Consider the following 15,833-nt stretch of genomic DNA (forward strand, 5'->3'; position numbering starts at 1 on the left):
TGAAGATCATGGATTGAAGTTAATCAGTGATGTGAACCATAAACACACAACACTGATGTGGTCCTTTCTCCCTTTGCATTTCTGTCCATACATCTCTGCATCTGTCTAGTTTGTGAGCCCTGTTCTTACAAATCTGTGTGGCTTGAGACAGGCACTGATATTTTTTGTCTGATCTCTTTTTACTTATTGCTGATAGATCTGAGATTACCCATGATAGTACTGCAGGACCCATTCCTGTGTTTATAATTGGGAAAATGGATTGTTACTTCGCCAGGAGACTACATTCTCTAGTGCTGTCAGCCAGAGAGGAATTGAGTTTAGAGAACAAGTATATCCTGTAAGCTTAACAAGGGAAAACCTTCTGACTGTACTGAATTTGTTGGTGGTCATTACCAGTGTAGGTAGTCCTCCCACTTAGATCTGACTGCACACACTAACCAAATTCTAGAGTTGCTCCTTTCCCATTCTGATCCATTACCAAAAAACCCTGAGAGATTTTAGGAAATCTGTGCCTTCAAAAGAAGGGAAGAAGCTTTGAAAAAGGGAAGTATTCTGGTTGAGTGTGGTCACTTGAAAATCACCAGCACAGTATTTGGCTGCCCCTGCCATTAAGACATGGAGTCTATTTGAATCTATTTCCTACCCCTTGATCTTGGATCATCTAGCTCAGCTGTACCTCCAGCTGAATGCAGCCTTGTGAGTGAGCGCCATGAAACCAACCAAGGAATCACCCACCCATCAACCTTTAGAATAATGACAAATAATACATACGTTTTGGAATGGTCTGTTACATAGCAATAGGTAACTGATAGAACGAACTTGTTCTGAATGAAAATACTGAGGCAGGTATCCTATTATGCCCTCCTGTCTTCTGAGGAAAAAAAAAAAAAATCATCAGGATTAGGAAAAAAGTCTTTCACATTTTAGTATAATTTAGCAATCAATCTGATTGCTTTCTTCAGCAAAGAAAGGGCTGCTAGGTGCTCACAGCTTTGTTTTGTAATGGAAAGAAGGTCGCTGATTTGGGGGCCTGATTCATTTTGGGGAAGGGGTTGTTTGGGAGTTATACTGGAGTGGGAACTTAACAGCAGTTTGAGTATACTATGGATCTGGTAACTGTTGCAGTAGGAGATGAAGAATTTTGAGAGGAAAAATGAGAAAATACCAAAGAAACTTTTTGAAAACTGTCTTGAACAGCAGTCTGTTGCTAAAGAAGGGGCAAGGGTGTGAGTATTGTGCTGTACCCCCAAAGCTGAACTTGGTGTAATGGTGAGAGACTCGGAAACCAGATAGGGTTGGCAGATTGGGCAAAAACAAACACAGGATGAGGAGCTGCGTTTATTTATTTATTTTTGGCTGAGCCCTGAGGCTTTTGGGATCTTAGTTCCCCGACCAGTGATTGAACTCCAGCCCAGTGATTGAACTCCAGCCCGGGCAGTGAAAGCACGGAGTCCTAACCACTGGACCACCAGGGAATTCCCTCAGGTCTTTCTTTAGATTACTTACGGGATATTCTCAGATTGCATATGTTTGTAGAGTTGAAGCCACCATCTCTTCAAATATGCCCCCTCTCTTTTTCTCTACTGTTATTCACCCTAGTCTTTAGTTAGTTGTGTGTTACATCTTTTCATTTTCCTTCCTGTGTCAATTGATGTCTTTCACATTTGTGATCCTCTTGTTTCTTTGTGCATGTTTTAGGTAAAGTTATTTTATAGTTTATGAGAATTTGAATGTCTGAAGCCTTTGCTTATCGTGAGGATAGGGTAGTTAGTGTCTGTACGTGGGATCATAAACAGATAGTTTCTGTTAACTGATGCATAGTGGTTTGTGTCCCTGATGTGTGGTTTTTGTTTGGGAACTCAACATGGGGCCCTTCCACCTTTACCTTCGCTATTTCACTTGGCCATTTGTTGCGAGACATCTTTTTATGACGGTACATACAAACCATATTTTTTTTAAAATGGTTCCACTGTGTTCCCCTCCCCCACCCCGCCCCGGGGATGTGCCATAATTCTGTCCATTTCTTTTAGCTAAATGGAGATTCTGTAAGATTTCACTGTTTTCTCATGAATCATCCTGTACATGCCCCCTCCTCAAGCTTTTTTGTAAATACCTCTTGAGTGCTTACTCATGCGAGGTACTATGATAAGCTCTTGATGTGAATTATGTTATTTTGTCTTCATAACCAACCCAGAAGGAGGTGCCATTATTTTCACTCTACAGAGGAGAAAGCAATGGCTCAGAGAGGTCGCATGGCTCCCCGGGGGTCACACAGATGGAGGTGGCCATAGGTACCCTGCAAGCCAGGCAGCCTGACCCCAGAGTCTGATGGTGTATGTGCAGCTGCCCCCACCAGTGACACTATTCAGAGTTTGGCCTGTGGACCTGTACTCTTTGTCACCGGGAGATAAATTCTTAATCCATAACCCATGCAAACATTTAGCAGCTTCCCTAGCAATTTCTCACTGTTCTGTATCCAAGCAAGTGACCAGTGGACTTATCTTCCTGAGCCAGGCATGGACCAGTTTGGGTGTTGTTGAATTCATGGGGCGAGGCATGTCTGTGGAGCTGTGTTCTGGTCATGTCTAATAGAACATGCACAGAGGGATGTGTTGTCCCCTGCAGATTGGTGGTGAGGACTCAGTCTTTCACTGAAGCTGGTTTGAGAGGCACTGTAGCTTGATGAAACTTGGTCACCATTAGGGTCCTTTTTAACATCAAGATTCTCTGAGTTCTTCTTGTCCTGAAAGTCACCCTTTGTTGCCGTTTGCTCTCTTGCCCTCCAGTCCTGGAACAGTGGCCTGAGCGTAGTGTCTGGGGCAGAATAGCCCAGTTGTAAGGGCTAATAATGATTCTCTTCTGGCTCTTGTGTATTTAGTGATTTGCTGGCAATACTGGAAGAAAATAAATAATATAAGTGCCTTCATCCATCAGCTATTAATTGCTTTTACTGCCGCCTGGTACACGGTGTGAAGGAAGCACAAAATTACCTGGTACTTTCACGGACTCAATAGAGAGGTGTAATACTTAGGCATGTAATTGACATCACCTCCCTAGTTCTTTTTTTTTTTTTAAGTCACATTTTTGCTGTTTTATTTCCCTAGTTCTTCTAATAGAGGGAACGTAGGTGTGTGCTTTGGGCTTGTCACATGTATCACTTGTCACCCACCCCTGCGGTCCTGGCACTTAGTGTTAGCCAGTGCAGGACAACCATACCATAGTGGTTTGTGTTGATAAACCCATGGGTATGACCGATGTTCAAGCGAATCCTATAAGAGGTGCCAGCCATCAGTCATGAGCTCTACTGAACGCCGAGCATCTCCCAGAACAATTGATATGGGCAGTGATGCACCTAATAAATAGGACAGCAGAGAAAAGAACTGAGTGTTACTTGGTGGCCTGGCTTGGTGCTGGGTGGTGTCTGCTATCCTGACAGTTTGGTTTCAGATGCTCTTTCAAACTGAGGTGTTAAGATCATTAAAATTTGTATTGTTAAGTGACTAAGCAACAGGATAATAAATTTAAGTAATTAGAATAATACATTTAAATAGGTTCCTAAATTTAAGGAATTTAAATAATTAAAATAATAAATAGAGCCTGCCTGGATTCTTAAGCATTAGAGCTTCAAGGTATCTTATTATTTATTATGATTTTTTGTTATTAAAGCAAGTCAGCCTTCAACTTAAAAGTAATTTTTTAAAACAAATGCAAATGTGTTATCTTGGTAGGCACTTGAACTTTTCTCTTGATTATATCCTTTACCCATGCCTTGTATGAAATAGATAGTGCCTATATTTTTTTGCTTTGGAAACTGTCCTTTTTTTAAATTCTTGACAGATGATGAGTTGCATCATTTTACATAACTTTGTTCTTGGTACTTGAATTTTCAGCAGTGCTATTGTTGAGTTTTTGAATTCTCCTTTCTGTACTAACCCTTGATCTCCAGAATACCACTGATAAAGAACAGAAGCACTAAACAATCACATGGGAATCTCCTATCAAATTTGTGCCCCAGTCATGAGAGCAGTGGGTGAGAATGATTTCCTTATCAGAAAATTGTGCTCACCTAGAGTATGGTTGCCTCAATATGTGGTGACTCAAGAGAAAAGAATTTTTTTTGTGTGTGTGTGTGTGTGTGTGTGTGTGTGTGTGCGCGCGCGTGCGTTTCCCAGAGGACTTGGTAAATTGCTCCTGTCTGTCCCCCCTCTCTCCCTTTCCTTTTTTTTTTATTTTTTTATTTTTAATTGGACTCTGGGAGGATGGGGAAAGAGTGATGGGGACTTGCTTTGTACTCTAGTCCTCACATCACTGTAGACATTGAGTGATCCCTGCTGGGTGAGGGTCAAAGTAGCAGACACCGATAAGTGAATAAGGTTATACCAACATTCACTCTGCTTCTGAATGTAGCAGTTAGAACCTTATTGAACATGAAAATATAATCACATTTTTAATTGAACTATAGTTGCTGTGTAATATTATATAAGTTACAGGTGTACAATATAGTAATTCACAGTTTAATAAAGTTATGCTCCATTTATAGTTATTATAAAATATTGGCTATATTCCCCATGTTGTACAATATATCCTTGTAGCTTATTTTATATCTAAATTGTTTATACCTCTTACTTCCCTACTCCTCTAATGCCCCTTCCCCCTTTCCCTCTCCCCACTGGTAACCGCTAGTTTGTTCTCTATATCTGTAATCACAGGTTTTTAAAAATTTCCCCCCAGATTTTCCAAATCTTCAACTCTACAAACATATGCAAAACAAAGAGTTCCTAATTTTTTGGTTCACATTTTCTTTTGAGAGTTTATGGAATTATAGGCAAACCTTGATTTTAAATTGTAAAATAAATTTTAGCATTGGAAATATAGTTTTATTTTTGAATTTGTTTAGGTATGCTGATTTTAAAGCATTGCAGTTAAAAGCGAAATAGATTTGATAAAACTGATGAGATTCCATGTTAGCCTGTTTTATCTTTGCTCTGTCTACCTGCCGGACCCCTAGTTGCTTGCAAATGGCATGTGGCCTGTTTTGCTCCTAGGCCTTTGTCTACTTAGCTCTTGGCTTGGGGGAAATAAATTAGAAAGGTAATTTGTTTTACGGCCTAAATAAAAAGGCCTGTTTTGGTGTTTAGGGGAAGAAAAAGCCAGGATTTAAGAGTAAGATTGAGAAGATAATGCACAAAGAATGGGAAGAAAGCTGCAGGGAGAATTCCAAATGGATGCTTCCTGCTTGTCTGTGATGCATGGTACCTACTCTGGTTGTCAGAGCTGATCTTTTAAAGATTTAATTTTTAAATTTATTTTTGGCTGCATTGGGTCTTCGTTGCTGTGCTTGGGCTTTCTCTAGTTGCAGCAGGCTGGGGCTACTCTTCGTTGTCGTGCGCTGGCTTCTCATTGCAGTGGCTTCTCGTTGCAGAGCACAAGCTCTAGGAGCGCGGGCTTCAGTAGTTGTGGCTTGAAGCCTCAGTAGTTGTGGCGCATGGGCTTCGTTGCTCCGACGCATGTGGGCTCTTCCCAGACCAGGGCTCGAACCCGTGTCCCCTGCATTGGCAGGCGGATCCTTAACCACTGCGCCACCAGGGAAGCGCCTGGAGCTGGTCTTTTAACCAATTTTCTCTGGGGTTGTATTGGATACAGCACCTTGTCTTTTGTCCTCATTTGCGTGTTAATTTCTAACAGTGCCCCATGACCAGTTGCAGAAAGGGTGAACTGGGGTTTTATGTTTCGGGGGCCTGGAGGCTTGCCCTTCAGATGTGTGGTTTTTCTCTGGGATGACAGTGGTATGCAGAGTGACAGTCCCCCGTGCTAAACCTCAGCAAAAGGAAGGCTTGAACAAAATCTGTGCCAGGCCTGCTTAACCCCTTGTTAAGCTAGAAAGGCTTTAACTAGCTTCCACAGAACAGTTCCTCACACTAGTGGTGGGTCCTGAGAGTGGAGTTTTCTATGAATGGGCTTTGCCTAGAAATAAGTGGCTACTCTAAAATGGTGAAGAATTTTGTTGGCTAAAGCTCGAGTCTCTCACAACCATCACTCATTTTGGAAGGCACTTTCAGAGCAGATCTAGCTCAAACATCGCCCTCTCCGAATCCTTTTTATTTTATTTATTTTATGTTTTGGCCAGGCCGCAAGGCATGTATGTGGGACCATAGTTCCCTGACCAGGGATCGAACCCACGCCCCCTGCAGTGGAAGCACGGAGTCTCAACCACTGGCCCACCAGGGAAGTCCTCCCGATGCTTTTTATAATAAATTTGCTACTTTCCCTGGGAAGAGTTGCAAAGGAAACCCAGTGCTCTGTAAAAATACAGGACCCTGTTAATTATTAGAGTTTTTTCCCTTAATCTAGTTATAATTCACATACCATAAAATTCACCCTTTTCAAGTGTACAGTTCGCTGGCTTTTAGTATATTCACCAGGTTACACACCCTGTTAGCACTAATTCCACACCATTTTTGACACCCCAGAAGAAGTCCTATACTCAGAAGCAGTCATTCTCCATTCTCCACATCCACCCCTCTCAGCCCCTGGCAACCACTCATCTATTTTCTATCACAGAGTTTTGTTTTATATTACACTGAGACCTGTTGCCCCTGTAACTTAATGATTGGATGAAATATGGGAAGGGTGAGGGGCTGAGGTGGAAGTTTCATGAATAAACTCTTAGGGCCTGTCCTCTTGTTCTCAGCTTCTCACTTCTGGGTCCTTGTGCACAGGGGGAGGTAGTCTGCTGGGCCTCTGAGTCTGGTTCTCTGTTACTGCCTGTGGGTAAATTTCCCAGTCACTGAAAAGAGGGAATGCCTGGTAATACACAAGAAGTTGAGTCTGACTTGATAATGAAATGAATTTATGGCAAACCTTTTGAAATCTAAGTGCACAGTCACCTGCAAAGGCATTACAGTTCCCCTCTCTACCTTTTTTGTCCTGTAGCTTTTAGAATAATCAGAATTCAAATCATATAGAACTTTGTCAGTCAAAACCAGAAAAACAGGTAGCTCAAACAGATTGCGGGGTTGGATATGTGTGTCAGATATGCCTGAAAGAAATGCTTTGGATTCCTGCCCATTGCACTAGGGTGAGATCTTGAGGTCTGAGAGTTTTGAAGCCGAAAGCCGAGTTGGAGGTTAATTTAAAGGAGAGGGGAGGTGCCAGTCCTGGGCAGTGTTCCTTTGACCATGGAGTAAAGAGTATGACCTTGAGAAGTGCTAATGAATTACGGAGTGTGTAAGGGCCTGGGAACCTAGGGCCTGCTCCCGGGATGTGCTTGGCTGGTCATAAAACCTTATTAGCTGATGTGTTCTTCTTTGCTGTTCACGTCTCCCGGCCTATCCCAAAATGCTGTCTTAAAGAACTGGACTGCAACACCTCCTCCTGAAGTTTCCATTTTCTACGTAGCTCTGTTTTTCAGTCTAAGTACTACATACACGTGGCTTTCTTTGGTAGATTTGCTAGGCAGGCAGTTCCAGGCCCTGGCATCCTTCTCTCTGCTGTAGTGATGGGGAGCAGGGAGGATGGGCTCCCCAGAAATCAGTGCTCTCAGGGGGGCCTGGGTGTCGGGGAAGTCAGTGCGTATGTACAGAAATCCAAACCAGCTGATTTGGGAATGGTTGTCGGACCTTTTACAATAAAAGGTGTGGTAACTGTTTAATGTAGGTGCCCTTTTGTCTCCTGCCCTCTAGCTCTCTTGTATTATTATAAGTGACAGGTACTAGAGGCTTGGAATTGATGCAGTTCTCCTTCCCTGGACTTGGCAGATGAAACAGGAATGCATTATTGGGAATTAACACATCAAAATGCTGCAGTTTAAAAAGTACTTTGAATAGAGTTGAGCCCATTTGAAAGAAGTACCCTTTTTCTGAAAAGATTAATTTTCTTCAGGGATGGCTCATTATTCTGTTTATTCTGTTAGAACATAGGTGGAGGAAGGGATCTGCAGAAAAATATTTTCATCTCCATTGAATTATGCCTGACTCCCTTTTCTTCTGTTTTTAATGCTCAGTAATGCCTGTCTGTGCCCTCACCTCCAGAAAATTCCCAGTAGGGAAATAAATAAGTGAAAAATGACACTCTCATCCATCCTTACTCTTCACTCCCTGGATTCGTGCTGCTTTGCAATTAACTACTTTTTAGCCGTTTGCTGTGTTTCCTTCCAGCAACGATTCAACGAACATGTAAATTAATCCATGTCTATCTGCATTGCTTTTTAAATTGCATATCGAAACCCTTTTAGTAACATCTTAAAGAGGTGACATGATTTGACGATTTCATTTTTAAGCGAGAGGTACTTCTCTGCTTCAGTAAAAATGTTGCCTAGATGTTTTAACTCTGAACCTTTGGAATGTGGAGAGTTGTAGAGAGTTGTCATGAATCGATGCATATACCCCAGTACTGAACCCCTCTGCCCTAAAGGAGAAGAAGCTTTCTGTATTCTGGTGATTGACTTGGGATGGCTTCTAAAAATTGCAAAACAATCTTTGTTAATTTCTTTGGAATATCTCTTTAAGAAGAGGGGCCATGCATAATACAGGGAGGCCCTTTGGGGTAACAGATTTACTTTTATGGTTGCTACTGAGTTCCTCTGTTTTATGCTTCTTGGGGTATATTGGCTCACAGTTAAAAATAGAGCTCTAATTAAAATGGGTGCCCTCTCTGGAAATAAGAACTATATTTCAATTAGTAAATTCCTGTTTCCTTAACATATTTTTTTGTTCTCTTTTTTATTTTAACAGCAAGCCCGGGCTGAGCAGGAAGAAGAATTCATCAGTAACACTTTATTCAAGAAAATTCAGGCTTTGCAGAAGGAGAAAGAAACCCTTGCTGTAAATTATGAGAAGGAAGAAGAGTTCCTCACTAATGAGCTCTCCAGAAAATTGATGCAGGTACTTCTCTCTCATCTTCCCTGCCTGTTTTCTTCTCTAGGAAAAAAATGACTTTGATACAAAACTTTGCATGAAACGTTTGCTGATAAGGTTGTAGCTAAAATTCTTTAGAGATTAAAAATACCTAGTAAAGATGGCAGCAGTGTAATACTCAAGATTGTGGTTCTGTGGTTCCTAGCTCATCTGCTTAGGTAAGGTAAGATATTTTATACCCTGAGCATTTCAAGAAATTGCTGATAAGCCTGAGGCTTTAGCGCAGGAGTAAATGCTGTATGCAGTATTTTGGAATTATGAGGATTAACACCAAATACGAGATTTCTTTTCCTTTAATGTTGAATCTGTAATGAATACATAAACATTTTTGGCAAGCAGAAGTGGGTCTTTTGCACGAATATATGAGGACACAAAGGGAAATGTCAATTTGGGGGGAGAAAAAGATGTGTATCTGTGATAGTTAAAATTTTACACAATCGTGTTCAGATGGGTGAGTAATATGTTACTGAACAAATAACAAATGTTGAAACTTAACATTTATCGCTAATGGTGTATAGAAGACAACACACAAAACATATAGAAGTTTTGATTTTTCTAGTTCAGAGATTCCCCTTCCTGTTTTGTTTGGTTTGGTTTGGTTTTCCTGGAAGCTTCCTAGCAAAGTACAAAAGTAAAATTTGTTTAGGGTGCAAATATTTTGCGGTTTATTTAATATGAACTTGAGAATAAGTAGGACATTGAGTTTTCATTATTTAACAAAGCGTGTCCAAAAGAGTGGGCAGGTATAAAATTTTCTGAGGAGGACCACTATTACCATTTTGGCAGATGGCTGTAAAAGGTAGGAATACTTCCTTGTATTTTCTATTCACTGGTATTACTAACAATTTCACTCATTAATTTGATTGAAATACATATTTTAGTGAGATTACAACAAAAGGATATTAGGGGCTTTTAAAAAACTTCCTAAATTCTTCTCTTACCTTCTAACATATAAAATGTTAGAAGAGAAGACCAGAAACCTTAGTGTTAAGACCATGTAATGGGGCTTCCCTGGTGGCGCAGTGGTTGAGAGTCCGCCTGCCAATGCAGGGGAACGGTTTCGTGCCCCGGTCCGGGAAGATCCCACATGCCGCGGAGCGGCTGGGTCCGTGAGCCATGGCCGCTGAGCCTGCGCGTCCGGAGCCTGTGCTCCGCAACGGGAGAGGTCACAACAGTGAGAGGCCTGCGTACCGCAAACAAACAAAAAACATAAAATGGTCCAGGCAACTTTTACCCCATCTTTCTTTTCTTCTCATTTTCCTACCTAATTACTGAATAAAGATACCATTGCAGTCTTGTACAAAATTTGATTTATATGGTAGCTGATGGAATGTGAAGGATAGAGGTACTCAGGCATTATTGTCTAGCAGAGATTTATGGTGAAATTTTTGCATTGAAACTTTTTCTTTATTCCTGTGTATTCTGAGTTAGACAAAAAATGAGGAAGAAGGTTAGTTTGACCTTTGACTCTACCTCACCTTGGCAGCATTAGACAAATTATTCTGCATGTTGCTTCTAGAAATATAAGGATGCGATTGATTATGGTTTGCTTTTCTGAGTTTAGTGTGTAATCAGGTGTCCTAATTTTTAACACTTCAAGAAACATTTTTTGGTTTTCAACTTGCATAGTCGTTGGTATTTGGAGTCTGATTAAAGTACTTATAAAGCAGTCAAAACCTAGCCAGATTATACTCCTTTTCTCTGTAAAGACTCATTTTCATTGTGACTGGTCTGTAGTGTGTCGTTTATAACTAATCTCTCATTCACTTATTATCATGACCCACCTACTTTCCAAGGACATGGATGTCCCTTAAAATAAGCTGCTGAATAGAGTGAAAGCACAAGAGACAAGTGCAACGAAAAGGAGGTTAGTTATAGAAATATACTTGGCATAAGGAGGTTTGAACTTAAAATTTAAGCTCTGAGCATCCTATAAATAAAGCTATAACTTGGAAAAACATAGTGATTTTTCTTCACAATTCTTACATTAAAAGAAATAGTTTTGCTTGGTCAAGAGAAAAAAATTTTCATATATTAAAAACTTAGGAGGGCTTCCCTGGTGGCGCAGTGGTTGAGAACCCGCCTGCCGATGCAGGGGACACGGGTTCATGCCCCGGTCTGGGAGGATCCCACATGCGGCGGAGCGGCTGGGCCTGTGAGCCAGGGCCGCTGAGCCTGCGCGTCCGGAGCCTGTGCTCCGCAATGGGAGAGGCCACAACAGTGAGAGGCCCGCCTAGCACCAAAAAAAAAAAAAAAAAAAACTTAGATTTTTTTGAGGTGCGTGGATCTTTCTAAAGATACTGAATAATAAACACACTGAACAGCACAAGAAACTGTTCTTGCCTAAAGCAGTCTGTCATGTGGAGCGCTTGTCTTCACATGGCGGGGTCTTATGTTTGCCATCAGTCAAAACAAAGCGTCCCGTCCGAGGGTGTGAGTCTATTGTTTCGGGAGCTCTAGGTGGGTCTGTAGCTCGTCAGTGGTCTCACCTGTCGAATCTGGACAAATGGATGGTCAGCATGTCTCTGAGACAATCTCTCATGACTCTCAGCTTGGTTCTTACGCCATATATATTTTTTGTTTTTGTAGTAAAATATAAATAACATAAACAAACAAAACAAAATTTGCCTTCTCACCCATTTTTGAGTGTATAATTCAGTGGCATTGAGGATTGTACATTCACATTGTTGTGCAACGATCACCACCATCCATCCCCAGAACTTTTTCAAACTGAAACTCTGAACCCATTAAAAAATAACTCCTCATTCCCCACTCCTGGTTCTTCCTTTTGAAAGGACACGGTTGGCAGGTAGTTCGAGGTTGAGGTCTCTGGCAAGTTCTGGAGCTGTGTCTATTCTGTGGCATGGTAGGTGATCCCCCCTTGAGACACCAGATGTCACAGCATGCCATTTTGTGGTAAATACCCAAGAATCCCTCCTACCGTTGGCCAGTTGGAAGGATCTTGTATAGATGCAGGGAAGAAGAGCTGTAGGCCTACTGTACCCATCCCCCAGGCTTTCCTGAAGGATTTCAGCCAGTCCTTTGTTGAAGGCTCACATCTTCTGCCACCCAGTATGGTAGAACTAATCTCCATCTGGAAGATTTTTAGAGTAATTGGTATCGGTAGACTTTTCCAACTGTGTAATTACTTCAATAAGACTCTCTAGGATGCTTGCTTCTGGATAAGACCTTGTTATGATAGCCTACTAAGAGAACCTGTGTTGCAGGTGACACTGATAGACAAAGAAGTAAATTGACCTGTTCACCAGGGAAGTGTTCAGCGTTTTTCACCCAAAGGCTGCTTAGAGGCTATTTATGAAACAATTTTGGTTTTGTCATTTGTTCTATGGCTATTGTCTCCAATAGTGATTGAACAGTGCTTTTATGTGCATTTCAAAGGAATTCTTTAGTCCTGAGAACAAAACGAGATTATTACTATAGAGGAGATACCTCCCTTCCCATCTGCTATGATAGAGGTGGTATCTAATACCTTTAAAAACTGAATCAAGTTTATTTAAGTGTAGATGAGTGGACATCCTTTGCCCTTTTAGAAGATCAAGTTTGGAAGATAGCTTACATGTCTCCAAATATGTTATGCCCGTCTGAAACAAACACACACACACACACACACACAAAAGCATGCAGCTTTCCTCCCTCATTTTTGTATATATCTGCAAGATAGTTACCTTGATTTTGTGAACACCCTTGCCTAAAAGCTCAGACCATGGGATTGATTGACCGGATTGGTGAAAAATGTCTGGAAAAGAGCCTTCTAGTCTAATGCCAAGCCTACATTAGAACTAAATTCAGCCCTGGAATGCCTTGAAGAGAGGTTTTAGTTTAATCATAATTTGTAATTAAAATTTATAAGAAATGTTTTATGAGCAAACTCTTTAGAAGAATATGATATATAATATCTATGTTAGAAAAAAAGTCTAAAAGACTATTCTCTGAAACGTTAGCTGTAATTATACTTGGGTGCTGAGCTTATAGGTTATGTTAATTTTTTTTTGTCTATAAAACTTTTTTTATACAGCAGGTTTTTATTAGTTATCTATTTTATACATATTAGTGTATAGGTGTCAATCCCAATCTCCCAGTTCATCCCACCACCACCCCCCCATGTTAATTTTCTTATGCTCCTTTCCTTCTCATTTTGTAGAAAGCAATGTGTGTTACCTTTTTTTTTTTTTGCGGTACGCAGGCCTCTCACTGTTGCCACTCCCGTTGCGGAGCACAGGCTCCGGATGCGCGGGCTCAGTGGCCATGGGTCACGGGCCCAGCCGCTCCGCGGCATGTGGGATCCTCCCAGACTGGGGCACGAACCCGTGTCCCCTGCATCGGCAGGCGGGCTCTCAACCACTGTGCCACCACGGAAGCCCCGCATTACTTTTGTAATTGGAAAATATCTTACTTTCTAAAAAGGAAATTTAAAAATTCTGTTGCCTGTTTTGTCCTTACCTTTTGAAACCTCCTTCTGTGTCACTGACTTTTAGAGCTCACAGTCCTGCAGTTGCTACTGAACCAAACTTTAGTCTGCTTACCTGATGCACAAAAAACCTAGTCCACTGATACCAGTTGTGGTGAAGGAAAGTACAGTGTTTATTGCAGGGCACCAAGCAAGGAGAACAGGCAGCTTATGCTCAAAAGACCTGAACTCCCTGATGGCTTTTAGGGAAGGGTTTTTAAAGACAACGTGAGGGGAGAGGGTTACAAGGTGCATGATCAGCTCGTGCACAATTCTCTGGTTGGTTGATGGCGAGGTAATGGTGATGTTTCAGGAATCTCAGTCATCAACCTTCTGGTTCCAACTGGTCTGGGGTCTATGTGTGCTCGTGGTCAGCATGCAGCTAACTTCTTCTACCTTGTGGGGGTTTTAGTATCTGCAAAACAACTCAAGGATATGGCTTAGGATATTATTTATAGCCCTTGAAGAGGAACTAAAGGTCTTTGACTTTGTTTTATGGCTAAACTATTATTATTCTGTCTTGCTTGACTGTTTTCTCACTTCTGTGATTAAATTTGCTCTTTGGAACTCAGAGAAGGCCAAGGAGGCTAAAGCTTTTCTACAAACCAAGAGGCAGGGGTTCCAACAGGGACAGGGATAGGATGGAGATCTCTCCCTGGTAAGACCCTGAAGGGTCCTACTTAGTTTCACTGTCATAGTTGCATCTGTTTGTCATGGAGAGCAATACACGGGATCTCCTTGCAAAGTCAGGCTCATTTTGCAGTGATGGAAGATTCTGGACTGCTCAGATCGTTAAGAGCTAGCATAAACAGAATGCTCTAATGATTGGCTTACTTGTCTTGTCACTCTTGATATGATTCTGTCCATTGGTCCCTCAGTCTTAAAACTTTAAAAAAAAAAATCCTTAATTCCACTGCCTAACTGTTAACCACCAACCACCCATCACCAATGCCAATTGGAAGATCTGTTGTTGCTGAGATTGATAGTGGTTTTAGCACTCATGGATTTTCTCCTCAGTTTTTTGTAATCCCAAGGCATCAGGTTCACTTCCTGCTCTTGGGAAGCGCTGTTCAATTGTGGCCTACACTCTTCTCAACCAATAGCACTGCCAAAAGGTAATGAATATTTTTTTTTAATCTTTTTTTAAAAGACTGGAACAGGAGTGAGATAAGAGTACTAGGTATTATATGTATCTCTGAATCTTTTCACTCTAATCCAGTATTCAAATTTTAGACCTTAAAATAACAGATAGGTTTGTAGTTTTGTTCTTTTGATTCACACTTGAAATTGGATGTGGTCCTCAGAAAATAACGCCACTATAGCTGTAATAGAAATTATTGCACTCATTATGGGGGAGACACATTCTTATTGATGATTGAAAGCACTTACAAATAAAGGTTTCCTGGATTTCTTGTTAAGTGGCATGGCTTATTTTTACTATTATTGACTTGCTCCCTGAGGTGAAAATGCCTCCTGGAATTAAAGCAGTTGCAGTTTCCTAACACCTATGGAAAGATGATATATGGAGGGAAGGAAGGAAGTTGTGGGCAAAAACCACTGCTGAAGCCACCAATACCACATGATGTATTGCTGAGCAGTTCAGAGTGAAACTGAGAGGAAGGATTTCAGTAAGTCCCCAAATCTGTCTATTCATCTAGGCAAAGGCTTACCTTCATTTTCCTTCTCCCTCTCCTCCCCTCAGTCTGGAGAAGTAGTTTCTTCTTCCAATACCAAGTGAATGGATGCAGGATTTTCCTGCAGCCTGTACTTCCCTACCCCCTGCAAGGCTGTGTCTCTGGGCAGCAGGAGTGTCCACAGGCGTTAGACGTGAGTGTAGACCCCCAGTTCCCTTCTCAAGCCTGTTCACCAGAATCTGAGGCTGCCTTTTTTTTTTTTTCAATATCTTTGTTGGAGTAAAATTGCTTTACAATGGTGTGTTTCTGCTGTATAACGAAGTGAATCAGCTGTACATATACATATATCCCCGTATCTCCTCCCTCTTGCGTCTCCCTCCCACCCTCCCTATCCCACCCCTCTAGGTGGTCACGAAGCACCGAGCTGATCTCCCTTGTGCTATGCGGTTGCTTCCCGCTAGCTAGCTATTTTACATTTGGTAGCGTATATATATCAATGCTACTCTCTCACTTTGTCACACCTTCCCCTTCCCTGTGTCCTCAAGTCCATTCTCTAAGTCTGTGTCTTTATTCCTTTCCGGCCACTAGGTTCCTCAGTACCGTTTTTTTAGATTCCATATATGTGTGTTAGCCTACAGTATTTGTTTTTCTTTCTGACTTGCTTCACTCTGTATGACAGGCTCTAGGTCCATCCGTGAGGCTCCCTTTTTTTTTTTACTTCAAGTTCTCCAAGTCACTAAGACGGCGGTGCAGGGATTTTGTTTGTTCAGACAGCAAAATCACATGTCAGGGTGATAAATATGTATGAAACTCTGT

At 41.5% G+C, this 15,833-nt stretch overlaps 1 protein-coding gene across 4 annotated transcripts in view; it reads left to right on the top strand.

Moving 5' to 3' along the window:
* CCDC6 (coiled-coil domain containing 6) overlaps nt 1–15,833 on the top strand; it is a 114,733-nt gene that overhangs the window by 45,954 nt on the left and 52,946 nt on the right. For all 4 annotated transcript variants that reach the window (XR_010838971.1, XM_059055076.2, XM_067025607.1 and 1 more), the window contains exon 2: nt 8,733–8,882. Coding sequence is in view for 3 of the 4 variants with exons in the window: in XM_059055076.2 (XP_058911059.1) it covers nt 8,733–8,882 (150 nt within the window). In the remaining variant the exon portion in view is untranslated. The remainder of the gene's footprint in view (nt 1–8,732; nt 8,883–15,833) is intronic.

Source organism: Kogia breviceps, chromosome 2 (assembly GCF_026419965.1).
Source record: "Kogia breviceps isolate mKogBre1 chromosome 2, mKogBre1 haplotype 1, whole genome shotgun sequence".
Taxonomy (NCBI): domain Eukaryota; kingdom Metazoa; phylum Chordata; class Mammalia; order Artiodactyla; family Physeteridae; genus Kogia; species Kogia breviceps.